Genomic DNA, 16,468 nt, shown 5'->3' with positions numbered 1-16,468 from the left:
GGTTTTGTAATAACTCACGCTAAATTGACCACATTTCACATTAATATATGAATGTCTTTACTATATGCTCACGATATGGGGAGAATGTTGACATTGAAAAGACATTGAAAAGGGTTGATTGATTATAGTTGTTGAGGGGTGCGCTTGCTTTGGTACCTGTGCTGTTGACATGGCAACAGCTGTGATGTCATGTCAACAACCAAATGTACTTTTTATCAGTTTACATTAAGCAACTTATGTGACTGTGTGATTTTGGTCGACTAAAATATTTTGTCATAACTTAAAGGGACTGGATGCAAGTTGGCTATTTTATACTCACTACTGCCATCTCTGGTCATACACGGAACCGCAACTTCTATATTAAGCTCATGCATGACGGTGTGCATGACCCGAAATAAAAGCTTTTTGAGTGACAATGCAGGATTTTAGAGTCAGTTGTGGTCAATAGGTCTGGGCTCATTCTACATCTTAGGACATGGCTGGAACATGTAGGGGGAGGGAAATACATGATTTTAACTTGTTTACCTCAATAAATCCTTTGTGTAGTCCCTCTGGGGGTAATACGAATGTTAATGGGATGATTGGGGGGTCATTTCATCTCCCCCTGGTGTCTCTGGCCAGAAAGCCACAATTGCAACTTCGCTGCCTCTGGGCCGGAGTCACTAATACACACTTATGGAATCACGAAGAAGAAGCTAACAAGCTAGCGGGCAAAGCTAACTGCGGGCTGGCACTACTTAAACAGTATTTACAGCCAAATTTGAGTGAAAAAAATTATCTCTATTGTGTAATTGGATGTACAATATCCTTCTTTCCCTTTCTCTTTTCTGTCAGTGTAGTATTTACTCTCACGGGCAATTAATGAGTAAAAAAACGCAACATGCTACAATACAACACCTGCAGTGGCGCTTAGGGGTATGAGTTACTTAGTACTGCTTTAATCAGACTAAAACGTCAATAAAAGACAAAAACTAACTGAAAATATGTTGTCAATTGTAACAATTATGTGCTGTATGTGTGTGTGTCATACACAGTTTGAGTTTTCCATCGTAGACAAAGGTTCTTTAGCCTTAGCCTTTAGCTTTAGTCAGTACTTTGTCATCAGTGCTAAAAGCTGAAGCATCTTACACTTCACACTACAATTTTATGTTGTGGCTGACTTCCAAACTGTTCTTCTGTTTTATCAAATCAGCCATTTTGAGAAGGCAGCAGCTTTTGTGACATTGGGATATAAAACAAATTTATCTGATTTGACTTTTGGTCTGTTTTTGTCAGACTAACAGGTTTTACTTGTTTCGACGGTCTGTGCAGCCACCATTTTCATTAGATTTGTAATTAAACTACCAACAACAGATGATGACTTGAGAACCTTTATCTTTAATTATGCAACTTGGCAGCTTAATTTGTTGGTATTAGTAAAAATAAGAAACGTGTATACCACCTGTAAAGAAGTGCGTAATTTGGGTCATTATGGGTTTTGTTAAAGAAGCTGACTACACCAGTGTGCCACATGTTGTGTCATGGACATGTATTCTTCTCTTTCCCCGCTAATTGGTCGGCAGCCTGAAATTGGTATGGACAGGCAGACGGGCGGACTGAGTTCAAGTTCACATCCTGTCTCCATTTTGTTCAAGGCTCTTAAGTTCTGACTCCTCTGATCTTACAGCGAGTAGGGAGCGAGACAGAGAGATCCTGGGCAAACGGAGCTGTCAGCCATTCTGTTGAGTTTCATAGACTGTGAGGTGAAACAAGACTTGCGTACAGCTGTTTCCGGGGCTGACACAGAGGGAGGCAGATGAAGAGCAGAGAGGAGAGCAGAGAGGAGAGAAAGAACAGGGGAGCTGTCTGTGATGTGCGCACTGATGTAGCGGCAGCTCGAGGTCAAATGCTGCCAGTGTTTTGTGTTCATCTTTGTCTCGTCTCCCCAGTGCTCTCCTAAATTATTCACAACCCTGAAGATGCCTCCTATGCTCCTCTTTGCTACTCCACTCTCTGCTTTTACACACTTTCTCCATGTCTCTTGTTTGACAGCTTGCTTCATATGCTTCAAATACTTTTCTCGATGGTTCGTCCATACCTCTTTTAATGTCAGCTTCTCAAGCTATCCTCTCTGTTAGTATCTATGTTTATTGAAAACATAATTGCTGTATGCTGTAGATAGTCTAGTGGCAGATCTGTGCTCCGCGTTGTGGGTTTGAGTCGCAGCTTCAGCAATTTGCTGAATGTCTCTCCTCTCTCTTCATCCCTTTCAATCATGTTAAAAGATGTTCTGAGCTCCACACTATAAGCTCCTTGTTGCTCTCCCTGACTTAAAGCTCACTTCAGAGGAACCTCACTAAGAGCTATGCCTTCAACTTCTCTCTCCTCCATACTTAATACTCTAATGATTTTTAGTGACTTTGTAGCCATTTTATCTCACTGAGTTCACAGATAACACCCAAGGGCACACCAAATCCTTAGGCCTGTCGATCCCTCTGATTACCGATGTGTCCATCAGGCGATTCACCTCTAAAGGACTTGCCAATACAATCTACTTGAAACACCAAGGACATGTTTGTGAATGAGGCTGTTAATGTGCGTGTGCTCAAGTGTTCACAAAATTATTCCATATGATTTTTGAGCATCTCTTTTAATTCCTCTTCCTCTTTTTGCACAGATGTTATTGTCTTGTTAGCTCTGCTGGTATATGATGTGTGCCCCTCACAGCCACCAGAGGTGAGAGTGGAGCAGAGAGCGAGCTACAATCATCCCAGCCTTTGCCACAGGACACCCATTTGTAATTCTGTTCCCTGCCTACAATAACGTTTGATCATGGCAGAGGGGAGCAAGACGTATGGAGGGGGAGGGAGCTGTGGATTTCTGCCTCTCTCTTCACTCCTCCAAAAGCCCCTCCTTCTCTCTCCCAATCGCTGTCACCCAGTGTGAATGCCCCCTCTGGCCCAATGACAAGTCGAGCGTGAAACGCTTGGCTGCCCCCTGAAATTAGCAGTAGAGCCCCCGGCAGCACATGCTTCTCATGACCAGCACACAGTGGGCTGCCGCCAGATTCTTTTCATTACGCTGTGGCCTGCCAGCCCCCTACTCTACCTCCTTCTGCTCTCACTTCATCCCTACCTCCCTCTCTGTCCCCTGTGTCAGCCCAGGCCCTGTAAACAGCATCTGCACTGCTCATCACATTACTGATGCAGGGACCAGTCATGATGCAAAGCCAAGATTTCTGTTTCCACAAATCTACTGTGTGATACAGTGGTTTGTGTGTGCTACATGCTGCAGTGGTACGTGTGCATATCTGTTTGGGCGGCCTGACAGGATTAGAGAGGAAGAGCTAGTTGTAGCAGCGCTGAGTGCGAATGAGAGAGGAGGGGAGTACAGAGCTCTGCCTGGAGGCTCAATCTGTTCCTCACTGAGCTACATCAGTGTTGGAGACGGCACTGGGGCCGCGGGGAAGCCTCCACTCGCTCCATCAAACTGTCAGGCAGCCAGCAGAGCTGCACAGGGAGACTCTCAGCTGCCCCCGGGGCCAGTTCAAGTCAACATCCCATTTCCGTGCCTCCTCGCCTAATTTCTCCTATGCCTGACTTAAATTTCCAATGCCCAGTGTGTGCTGCTTCAGCTCAGCAGCACCGGGCCCGCGGCCATGTCAAAACACAGGAGGTGCTGAGGGGTTTCTCTGGATGTGTTTTCAAATTCAGGGGCGAGATATAGTCACATGGTCAGCAATGACAAGAAATGCCAAAGGGACCCTTTTAAAAGATGAAGTACAAAAAACATAAATCAGTGTTTTCCCCCTTTACCTTCCGAATGCCCTCATTTTTCTTCTGTGACTATATTCATAACACAGTTGTGTATTTCCCTTCCCTTCAGGTTCCTGGCTCTTTCTCTGTGAGCTGAAGAAATGCTCCCTATTCCCTCGTACATCTGCCATTACTGTCTGTTTTTCACTCGCTGAACCACTCTGAGCATCACAGCAGCAGCCCAGCAGCTCTGTCAGGCCCCCAGTGAGTGCTGAAAGCAAAGGTTGAGGGATTTCTTGTTGGAAAGGACAAGGCGGCCCTTTAATTTACTGAAGAAAGAAGGAGCAGCTCTTAGCCCAGCGCTATCACCATCAATCTGTCTGTGCTGCCCTGCGCCCCGTCCCTGCTCGCCTCGACCACATACCTTGCATGGAAGAGAAGCCGAACCCTGCCAGGTCTCTCTGCTGTTTACATGGACTCAGGGTAATGTAAAAGTCTGCTTCGTTTGGCCTTGGGTCAGGACTATATCTTTCCTCACCCAGGCTTGATTTACATGGCCCCCACTGGCTCAGCCTGAAGTGTGTCAGCGCTGAACCAGAGCCCTGTGTGTCTGGCTAATGCAAAGAGCTTGTCTTCTTCAATCCTGCTTTACCCTCATTCTCCCTCGATCCTCTTTCACTGGGCCTCTGTAAAAGAAGCCATCTCAGTGTTTACACAGCCAACTCCGAGGTCCCCGGCTCAAATATGCTTTTACGTGAAACCTGTCTGCCTTTTCTGCTGGTCGATATTATTTCTAGCCGGCAGAGCTTTTTCTCTCAATCTCATTCCCCCCAGAGCCTACATCTTCACCTGGATCAATACTTTCCTAATCTGGAGCTCCTTGGCTGACCCGGGGTAATCAGCTGACTTCCCCCGCTGCTTGCTGGTGAGGTCAAGGGTCAAATGGCTCTATAGATTTGATCCTGCGATCAAATGACTTTGCTTGCTGGTGCTTTTAGATACAGCCGGAGGGGTCAAGAGCAATCACTTGTTTTCTTTTTGCGGCGAGTACAAGGTAAACGCAGTCCACGTAAAAAGAACAGGGTGGACAAAGGTTAGTTAATAGCTGAAACACTACACTGCGTTCCAAATTATTATGCAAATTGGATTTTTGTGTCAAAAAGGTAAAAAAAAAAACAATAATAATGAAACTCATGGATGGTATCGTGTCTTGGGGCTCTATGAATCACTGACATTAATCTCAGAGACCTGGGAAAATTAGTTGTCAGGTTAAGCCCAGTTAAGGGAAAAACTACTGAAAAAGGGTGTTCCACTTTATTATGCAGATCATCATTTTTAAGCAATATGGCAAAGAAAAAGGGACTTTCTGCTGATGAAAAGCGTGAAATAGTTGAATGCCTTGGTCTAGGTATGAAAACCTTCGATATTTCATGAAAGATTAAGTGTAATCATATTACTGATAAGAGATTTGTGGATGATTCAGAGCACACTCCGTTTTGTGCCGATAAAGGCACAATATGGACGGTTTCTGCCGGACAAACACATCAGATTAGGAGAACAGCTGCCACAAAGCAGCAGACAGGTATTTGAAGCTGCTGGTGCCTAAACATGTCCCCCAAACATCAAGGTGTAGGACCCTCCAGAGGCTGCAGTTGTGCATAAACCTTCTATCCGGGCCTCCCCTAAACGGTTAATTGAATGCTGATGAACAGAAACGGCTGCAGTGGCTCAGAAATACATGAGGACTCATTTTCAAACAGTCTTGTTCACTGATGAGCGCCGTGTAACCCTGGATGGTCAAATCAATGGAGTAGTGGATGGTTGGTGAATGACCACAATGTCCCAACAAGGCTGTGACGTCAGTAAAGAGGTGGCGGAGTCATGTTTTGGGCCAGAATCATGAGGGGAGAGCTGGTCGGCCCCATTAGGCCCTTTTAGGCTCCCTGAAGGTGTGAAAATAACCTTTGAAAAATATGTGGAGTTTTTGACTGACAACTGTCTTCTATGCTACAAAAAGAAGAGCCGTGCTTTCCCAAACAAAATCCTCTTCATGCATGACAACGCACTATGTCATACTGTAAAGAAAACCTCTGCATCACTGGCTGCTATGGGCATAAAAGGAGAGAAACTCATGATGTGGACCCCCTCCTCCCCTGACCTCAACCCTGTTGAGAACATTTGGAGCCTCAACAAAAAAAACTTCTATGAGGGTGGGAGGCAGTTTTCATCCAAACAGCAGCTCTGGGAGGTTATTCTGACATCATGCAAACAAATCCAAGCAGAAACTGTCCAAAAACGTACAATTTTAATGGATTTAAGCATTTTAAAGCTGCTATCACACAAGGGCTCCTATGTTAAAATATAACTTGACCTGTTAATATTTTTTTGATTGAAATAGCTTTTGATTTCAGTAAATATGACCTCCTAATGCTACAAATACAACAAATGACCATTTTCAGTTAACTACAAGCTTTAAAATGTATTGAAACGATGAGTTGCATAATAACTTGGAACAGTGGATTTTGAGGTTTTTACTATATTTATTTTTGAAAAAAATACTGTTATCACTAGGAAATTTTTTCCACCACATTTAAATGATCCTCTACCAGGTAAAGACTTAAAAATTATGCTGACTCTCATTTGAGTTGACAATTTAGAAAATCTTAGAAAAATGTCATTTGCATAATAATTTGGAACGCAGTGTAATATCAACTTTATAAAAATACACACTTTTTTTTTTTAACCTTAACCAAAACTGTGGGACATCCCATTATGATTATGATTATGATTATGATTATTATTAAGGTTCTCCCTTTGTTATCAGGTGAGGGGTAGATGACAAGTCCTTTGAAAGACTCTTTTCATGGGTCTCAAGTTTCTATTTGAGTTCTGCAAACAGTATCAATAACAGGAAAAAGTCATGGAAATGAATGGCTGCTGGGACACGTTGTGATCACCCATGACCCTTGATGAGAATTGCAGGCCTAAACAAGATCCCACCTCAACACCTTGTCAACTATGTCACGCCTCATTATTGTGGTTGTGTTTCATGCTAGAAACGTAAAAACATTCCGTTGATAAATCATGTAAGGCGGGTTGAAACAAGGCTTCACCCTTTTCCTCGGGAGCAGAGAGACGGGCCTCCCGCTGATGCCCTGGCAGGAGGTCCCCCAAGTGGACGCCAACCTGTGCTTTTATGTCCCCACCACGCCAGCGTCTTCAGACCTCATCCCAGCATCCGCGGGAGGGAAATTGCACAAGGAAATTGGTGTTGTTCCACCAGTATCAGATTCTGCTTTGGTCCCGGACTATCTAAATGGACCATTACCCTCACTGTGTGCGCTCCCTCCAGGACACCGGGCTTTGTCACTTCTCTCCTCCATACAATCAGGGCTATTTCAGTGTATGTCCCAGCAAAGATGGCTTCTAAATTGAAGCTATTTTTACGACACTGTCAGGATGCCACAATTGCTGTATTGTTAGTTTGATGCCTTTATCCACTTGAACTAAATGTGAGGTTAAGCGCTTAACCTTTCCCATTTCCCCCTGACATCAGTTCATTGAAGCGTCTTATGGACATTGACCATTATACAACGTGGATATGCGGTTATGGCCACAGTTATTCAATGCAAATCGCGATGGGGGAAAGATAGTAGATTCTTTGATTGTGTCTGTCCCAAGTCAATGCATGGTCAAGTCAAAATGTGTATCAGGACAAGGGAAAGAATGGTGACTTGCTAATCGATGCTACTCTCAAACAAGGCGATAAGTAACTCTATGTACAGAGCAATATCACATATAGACATTAGACAGCAGCAGAGGGAGGGAAGGTGAGAGTTCAGCTTCCTGATAACCTGATGTTTGATTAAAAGCCCTTACCTGATTATTATTATTATAAGAGGAAATGAAACAGGAAGTCACTTAACTAAAATAAAGTAGCAACCTCCCTCTCTCTTGGTACAGCGTCATTTTTTGCCATTTTCTGCCAACAATGCAACATCTGCATTTGTGGTTTCTGTGCTCCTTGTTGTTTTTGCTGGATGCTTTTTTTACGTCTTTGCTGCGTTTTTGTAGGGTTCGGCAGAGTCCATAAGGATCCTGAAGAAAGCAGTTTTTTAAAAGTAAACAAACAGCTAGCTTATGAGCTACAGACATTTGAGACCTACACATTTCTTCTTCCGAAACACTGAAGAGGCACCAAGAGCCCCCCACACCTGCAGGACAGCGGAGGCGTCACAAGAGGAGCTACAGGAAACAAAACAGGGACAAACAAGGAGGTGTCCGGGCAAGACTCACAGCAAAGCCATATGTGCCTTCTATTATTCTGGCTAATGGACGTTCATTGAAGAATAAAACAGATGAACTGCTCAGCTCCTCCCAGGATATGGTAAAAGACTGTTGTGGAGCGGAGGGAGCTGCACAAGAGGAAGAGGAAGGAGATGACCAGTGCAGGACACCACGCTCTGAAACAGGGCCACCCTTTCACCATTTCAGAGGTTCAAAGGACACTGAAGGCAGCCAGCCAGGTTTACTCCGGTTGCTACGATTTCCCCTTCACAAACACATTTGCAGAATCCAAATTCAGGGAAGAGTTTATAGGTATGTTCCACAGCTTTACGGTCACTTCAGGGTCAATTTCATAAAAATGCTAGAAAACTAACCTGCAACTTCATGAATCTGATACAAATGCTTTTTTATTAGATGGACAGTGATCAAAAATATGAGTTTACTGTATATTAAAGTCGACAAACATTTTCCCCACTACTAGAATCAGGTATAGTACTCTTTATGCTAACAAATAAACAGTATGGCTTGTTGTCTCTGTTGCGTTGAAGCAAGTCTAACACTATAATCTTATCAGTATTCAGGCGAGCAGGCGTTGATACCATGCCAGCATTTTCATAGCTGGGCAAGTCCCTCCGCTGTTTCTCAGAGGCAGAATCGAGGCAGATCGTCCTCGTAGTGTGACAAGTGGAACTATGTGATTAATTTGGCCAGTCATTTTAATGTGCTCCGGGATGCGCCACACTTCCTATTGTGGTTCCACACCGCATGTCTATTAGGAAAAGTCAGCTGGGATTGGAGTTGGCCTATGCCTTATCCCCGGTCTTCTCCCTTTAGTCGTGCCTCATTTTAGGGCTAAGCCGCGGGGTCGTCATGGGGGCTCGGTGTGGGTCGAGGCCTGGCTCCAGACAGGGCTGCTGGCGGAATAAATCTTGCGCCTCTGAAGTGTTGAAAGCTGTGTAAATGTCAAACGCATCCGTCTGATGTGCTGGCGGAGAGAGGGAGAGGTGGGAGGGCCTGAGCTCGCTCCCTCGGTACCTTTCCGGAGCTTCCAGTTGCCAGGTGCAGATGTTGCTGCTCGCTCTCTGCCTCTGAAGAGCGAGCCAGTTTTCTTTTTCACTCTACCATATTTTCGGGTTGGGGAGGGGGGTTTGGGGGAGTTGTGAGAAATGCGAGCGCGGACGTTTGAGAGGCATGAACCACTGGGGGCTCGGCAACTGTCAAGCAACTTAGTGAGCAGCATTTCTCTCCGATTTTAACAACGTCCCCGCTGACTGCTGGACCTGCTGTTTAGGGAGCTACGTGCATGGAGTTGTGGTTTCGCATTTTCGGCATTTGATATTCTGATTGTAGCTGTACACACTGAAGTCCCCTTTCGGTGTATTTGTTCGTGGTGCTTAATGATTTATTTCACAAATCAGGTGGTGTAGTCATATTCATACCAAAGTCTTAGATTTAGACGTAAGGTTCGAAGTCTCAAGTTTGGCATTTTGAATCCTGCTCTAACCAGATCCTGTAACGGGCAAGACTTTTTTTTTTCACCAACCAAAACTGATAAAGGGTTGAACGATTGTCTTTGTAGAGCTCTGGGTATAGTGTAAATTCAAGGCATCCGAGATTTGTACAATGTTTACAGATAGACACACTATTTTGCTGTCCCAGAAGGTGACAGAAAGCACACAATGCACATTCAAAGCACATCAACTACAGTATTAAGGAAAGCACGTAACTAAATGGTCTCTTTCCGCCTTTACTACAACTCCGTGTGGATTTTCCCGTGTGTTTAACTTAGCCAGTAGCCTACAGCATTTTGATTGTTTCGTTGCAGCTCAATTTAGCTCAAGATGGACATGCTGTTTCTCTTTATTTTGCATTTTCTGAGTACTTTTTAGTTGCTGGGTTTGACAGTTGAATAAAGCCCCTGGGAATAAAGCAGCTTAAGATTCCCCAGCGCTGTTAGCTGCTAGTTCGCGGCTAGTTAGCAGCATTAGCCTGTATCTTGGACACACTGCAGACTCCATGCTGCAGCACTAACAACATTTTGCTCTGGTTAAATCCAGCTCAGACTCTGATTTAGGGAGTGTAGTCTGTAATAAAGTCAGCTCTATGAGGAATGTTGTATTTCCACTAAAGAATTCTCCAGTTAGTTGGTCTTTTCTCTCCTCAGCGGAGAGGTGCGTCCTGTAGGAGCGCCGGGTGCACGTCAAGTGTTATCGCCTTCTGGTATCGGGACCAGATTAATGAGTACAAGAGTTTGAGTACAAGCATGTGGTATCGGCCCAATACCCAATACTGGTATCGGTGCATCCCTAGTTGTAAGATATGTAAGCTCACCTTGGACAGGAACATACTACCCTCTGCCGGGTATGAGTAATCCACGCTGAGCCTCAAAATACTCCTTGTCCTCTTAGCGACCTTTCTCAAAACAAATATACAATTACGTATTAAACTTTGACTTTTTCCTTCCCTTCATCCATCTTGTCTCCTCCATGCTCCCGCCCACGCCGTTGTTTAGTTCCCCCACTTGCCTCGGACCTCCCCGCTGTGCCGTGTCTCGGCAAGTCCCTGTCTGAGCTGCAGCCAGTATTCCTCTTCACACTCGGCTGCAGTGCTATGGTTCTTGTAAAGGGATAAGCCCCGTGCTGTGCTCTTGTAATATTATTTTTTTCTTCTTCTTCTTCTCGCCAGCTTCGGGGGTTTTGCGAGGCCTCATCTCTTGTGTCATGGCTACTTCTGCAACAACAAGGCCGAGCATGCAGCCGGGGAATAGATTGAGTCGGTTCTCAATCACCCCCCGAGTTTAAACCAGTAGAGAGCCAATAGGAGATGGCCCGACAAGCTGCGCGCTGAAAATGTTTTCTCTCGTCGCCTCGGGGCTGGGTGAAGGTGTAGACAGGATCAATTTTCCCATTTTTGTAATGCGCATGTCCCTCAAGACCAGAATGTGTTTCTTTGCAGATTGAATGAGTGGCAAGGGGAACAAATGGTGATGATTACAGGTTGCGATGTGGCCCTAACAAGCTGTATAGAAATGGCCGACAATTAATTTGTCCGGAATCCTCAGGCTGAATAGGGGATTGATTGACAGTAAGCATAAGCCACTTTCTGTCTTAATGCCCAGCGTTCTATAATGAAGGTCTTTTGACAGGCCCGAGCCCCGAAATTATGGTCTTCTCTCCTTTTCTCGGAGCGCAGAAAGCATTATGCATAGAAATGTGGCGCCTATTTAGAAATCTCTGAATGAGCCTCATGCGAAATCTAGCTATATAGCACTGGCAGAAATTACAGAGTAGCGTGGCACTCGCATATACTGGTATTGTTGCAGAGTATGTAAACACAAAGCAGTCATGAAAAATACATTTAAAAAGTTGAATTTTGAATAGTTAAATTTCATCCCCGTATTCCATGACTCTATATTACTCACTAAGACAACACATTTTCTGTCTCTAAAACATGCTAACCCTTCAGTTTTGACCTCTGCGAGAAATGTTCTGAAATACATGAGGGTTTTGTATTACTGTGCTCCTCTTTTTATGCATTCCCACAGTGAACCAAAGCAAACTCGGTGAAGGCTTAGGCCGTATCTCTTGTCTTCACATCGGAGTAACCTGGAAACCACTTCATCCAGCCTCCTCCTCCTCCTCCTCCTCCCATCGACGCTGGCCACTGAGCCCTTTGCACTGATTACTCTTGTTACTTAATTACACATTTGGACCCACCGCACTATTTAACAAAGGGCTGCTGCGCCTCCATTGACCCGGCTGCCTCTTCATTGTGCCGGGGCTCAGAAAGCGAGTCAAACTAAATAAAGAGGAGCCCACTTAAATATGGTGCCACAGGGATTTAATTGACAGATTGCAGGCATTTTTTTGTTCTTTTCTTTATAAGCTCGGGCCCCTTCCTCTTGTCTATGCTGCTCTCCGCTTGAATTCCTTTGGCCCTTATGTTGCGAGGTCCATTGAGACTGCGCCGGCCCTGTTTTTGTGCACACATCTTCATAATTTACCATCAGCGGGAAGCAATTGTTGTCCTTTGTAGTGTTCGCTCTCAACTAAGGTTATGCTAAAGTTCACTTAGAGCTCGAAACTAAAAGTAGAAGCCGCGACATTTGTTTGAATGCCTCGACATCGCTTTCTAGAGGAAAGAGTTGAAGTGCATTGGCTTGTATTGCAAAACAAAAGTTTTATTGAGCAACAGTCTTGTTTCTACTCATTTGAAATGTGCTCGTATTTTGGATTGTTAGTTTTGTATCTTTCTTTAGAACTTGAGTGAATGCAATTCACACAATTCCACAATTGACTTTTGCAAAACATTTCTTGCTGTGTCGTCTTTTCTTCGTGGTGACATGTCAGAAATGAAAGGCTGCAGCGTTCGCTATTTCAGCTACTCTCTTAATCTGTCTCTTAATGCCACAAGGTTCTCCTGCCTGATCACTACAAGTGTTAATAGAAAAATTACTTTTTTCCAATCCACTTTTTTCCAATCCACTTTTTTCTTGAATAGCTGGCAATTTGGCCTTTGGTCGCTGCAGACAGGCACATTTGAGTGTGCAAGCTCTCTTGTTATGCAGTTACTCTGACAAATTAAAGAGCTGCTTGTCAGAAATACCACACTTAAAAGCTATTCACTAGCTCCATGTGTCCTTGAGAGAATATCAGGCAGCCTTAAAGCGCTGGTAAATGACAAGCCATCGCTGAACATTTATTTTCCAAGCCAATGTGTACCATTCACTTTTTTTTTTAATCTTTTGTAAATTTACGACATTGAATCCCAGACAGAAACACAAGAATACCTTCTCCGCTGCTTTTGAAACAAACTCTCACACACACCGTGCCACCGTTTCCTTTCCCTCTTCATCCTTTTACGTTTTTTGCGCTGAAGAAAGCTGTCACTGAATGAGGGTGCATACAAAAATAACATCTGCACTGATTATGAGCTGCTGGCGGGGGGGCACAATGAATAATTCCTTATATTTCCTGTGTCTCTCTTCTCTTGCAGTGTGACAGCGAGACTGACATTGACGACAAGGTAAGACTGCTTTTGGTGTTTCTGGTTTGTTCACCTGCCATGTACGAGTCGCCGGGATGAGGGGAAAAACAAATCTGAGCTCTCAAGGAAAAAGAAGTCTAAAACTGGAGGAGTTTATAAACTACTGAAAGAAACAACACTTTCCCCCAACCAAGTTAACCTCGTTACTACTCATGCACAGTAATTGGTGGCAATGGTTAGAGCAATAATGATAATACAAAGAGGTAGCGGGAGGAATGTAGTGTAGCAAAAATGATTTAACAGTAGTTTCTGACTGCAGGACATTTAAAGCTGCACTATGCAACTTTTTTAGAGGCTGTATGGGTGGTTAGCTTAGCGCCCTTTCTTTCAATCTTGGTGGCTCCTATGGTGCATATGTAACCATAAGTGCTAAACCAATAACTTGTGATTAATCGCACATTTTTATCTATTCTATGTCTCTTGAATTATCATTTTAATACTCTTCTACTCTTATCAGGTTCAGGGCGGGTCAGGTTAGAAAGCGCACATATTTATTTTATTTTTTCTTTACATTGCTGTCTTGCAATATAAAGTTCATTCTTATCCATAAATACCACTCAAAGTAGGCGATGTTTCATTGTTTTATGGGGCAAACGTATCATTCGCATGTTTTGTTTTGCATTTTTGAGGATTTTTTTATACTGATACTATTGTGTAATTCAATCATACCTGCTTTCAACATATTTATTGTAATGTTACAACACAACAAAGTTACCTCCTGAGTTGACATTGAAAATTTCCTCTAACAGTGTCTTGGCATTTAACAAATTGTAGTCATTAGTTTTTGTTGTTATCTTTGTTCCAGGCCTTTGTTATTTTGCTACACTGAACATCAGTCCAGAATTTGTCCCTGTCCGCTGCATCTTTAAGCAAAACTATAAATTCAACACTAACGCTAATGACACGAATAGCAAGACAACTTAGATTCCTTTCTTCTCCATATATTATGATACCACTTACTCTTAATGACAATTTGTGAAAACATTAAATACCAACAGAATATCTCGGGGGAGTTGGATGGATAAACAAGTCTGTCTGTAATCAGCACCGCAGCAGTTTCCGACGCGATTTAGTGAAAATTACATAAATTATACATATTGACTATACCATTATGCCTATAGCGTTGCACTTCTTTGTAGCGTATTTATCTCACAAATGAAGGTGGTTGGCCGACGGCAGCCACCTGGTTACAAGATGAAGCGCCTTGGGGGAACCTCCAGCATCCTAATTCCTCCATGCTTTGGCAATTACTCCCCGCTAAATGAATGAGATAGCATGCCTAATCTCCTGTAAGCCTAGCTCCCAGTTCTGTGGAAAACCTAGGCAGCTCTACCCCATAAATAATACATTGATAGCGCCGGCCCAATTTGCATTAACTGTAGCCCGGCGAGTCAATAGGCTTTTATCTCTTCATTGAAGCGAGGAGGAACGGAGGGCGCGAGCAAGTTGACGCGACTGGAAAGACGTAGCGAGGGCTGTCAGTCTCCATACGGCGGATCTGCCTCACTGTGGGGGGGCCCGGGCAGGCGGAGGGGAAGATGGAGGGTGGCTTCTTCCTGCACGATTGTAACGCAACACTTTCATATCGTGTCACAAATGTTGACATTCAATATATGAAGGTTTCATACTGTGACACCCAGTGCAACAAAGGACGTCAAAGCAAAAAAACAAGCAGGCGATGCTGTTGTATAAATATGGAGGGATGTATTGTTTGCCTTGCTCTGGTCTACAAGCAGGTTTTCAGCATTCTAAGTCATTCTATCCTTTAAAAGTGTACAGTAAATGTGTATGTTGATTTGAGAAACATCAGGCATTGTATTTTTATATTAATTGTTATGGTTATGTAGTGTTATAACGAAACACTAATGACCTAATGCAGTGGGTCTCAGCTGGTGGGTTGGTACTTGGGACATCGTCATGGCGATTTGAAAACAGGCAGCAACCTCCCTCTCTCTTGGTACAGCTGAATTTTTTGCATTTGTGGTTTTTGAGAGTCCACAATGGTTCTGAAGAAAGCAGCTTTTTAAAAGTAAACAAACAGCTAGTTTATCAGCTAAACCCATTTGAGACCTACAAATGTCTTCTTCTTCTTCTGAAACACTGAAGAGGCACCAAGAGCTACACCTGCAGCACGGTGGAGGCGTTACAAGAGAAGCTACAGGAAACAAAAACGGGACAAACGAGGAGGTTAGGACTGCTAAGCTCTTCCCAGAAGATGGGGAAAGACTGTTGTGGAGCGGAGGGAGCGGAAGGAGGAGGTGGAAGCTGACCAGTGCAGGACACCACGCTCTGAAACAGGGACAAACCCAGGAGGCGCTGCAGTGTTTCAGAGGATCATTGGAGACTGAAGGCAGCCAGCCAGGTTTCTCCAGGGAAAAAACATGCTGGTCAGGTTGACCCACAGTGGCGGCGCGGCTCAGTCGCAGCAGCTCAGAACTAACACCTGAACACTGTTTTGTTGTACGCTTGTACAATGACAAATAAAGCACTAACTTACTTACTTACTTAAAAAGTGGGTTGTGAAACAATTTTTCGTGGTTGCAAGCCTTACCACTGATTATATGACTTCAATATTTAACTCCTGAAAAGTGGGAAAACATGGCCTGATTCTGTGGTGCAGTTGTTGTGACGATAATTTCAGCTTTTGGCTCATTCATTGTTTAAATAAACAACAATCTGTGGGTGAATCCAGTATTTACTGTTGTATAAACTAGAATAAATATGTTTATTTGAGTCACAGCTTGTCATCATAGGGTGATCTAATGTAGCCTGATTCATTATTCAGCGAGATAAACAGGCAAGAGTAAATATTTGAGTGTTTTCATTTTGTCAAAGGCCAAATTAAGTTCCAGCATCTGGTCTAGGGAGATCAGTTTGTATCAGAAAGTGTTGAATAGTATTTCTTATGAGAGAACATCAACACAAATTGTGCTTTGGAAATTTAGAAACAGTGCCCATGTATATTTTCAAATTGTATCTAGAACAAGGTGCTTTAATTTATCTAAAGCAGGTTGCTGGTGACGTTGCTCTTGAAGAAATGCTTTGACAGGGCTCCACTAAAATTAAACGCTGTGCAAAACCGTGCTTGGTGGAATGAGAGACAAACACTGTCAGTTGTAATTGCCGCGCTCTGGATAACTCGACAGCCGTAATTTTGAGTAACATTTTGTGCCCAAACAGGTGCCGGCTCCTCCTGTATCCTCCCCCTGTAACAAAGGCTGCTTTCACATCAGATTAACGGCACCTGAACGCCACGTCGCTGGGATTTTGCAGATTAACGTAATTAGAATATTGTTTCCAGGTGTGGCCCCAGGGTGCAATCAGCCGCACAGTCTGTGAGTAAAAGTGACGCGAAAGCTCCGACGGAGAAGTCACTTTAGATTGGGGAAGCGCAGCACCAT

At 43.8% G+C, this 16,468-nt stretch overlaps 1 protein-coding gene across 11 annotated transcripts in view; it reads left to right on the top strand.

The window, feature by feature from the left end:
* Window positions 1-16,468, top strand: part of fbrsl1 (fibrosin-like 1) — a 334,971-nt gene that overhangs the window by 213,113 nt on the left and 105,390 nt on the right. For all 11 annotated transcript variants that reach the window (XM_079566905.1, XM_079566904.1, XM_079566911.1 and 8 more), the window contains one exon: window positions 13,017-13,046. In XM_079566905.1, coding sequence (XP_079423031.1) covers window positions 13,017-13,046 — 30 coding nt within the window. The remainder of the gene's footprint in view (window positions 1-13,016; window positions 13,047-16,468) is intronic.

The sequence above is a fragment of the Gobius niger genome (assembly GCF_951799975.1).
Source record: "Gobius niger genome assembly, chromosome: 1".
Classification (NCBI taxonomy): domain Eukaryota; kingdom Metazoa; phylum Chordata; class Actinopteri; order Gobiiformes; family Gobiidae; genus Gobius; species Gobius niger.
The sequence above is the reverse complement of the archived record's forward strand: the minus strand, read 5'-3'. Positions and strand labels throughout refer to the sequence as shown.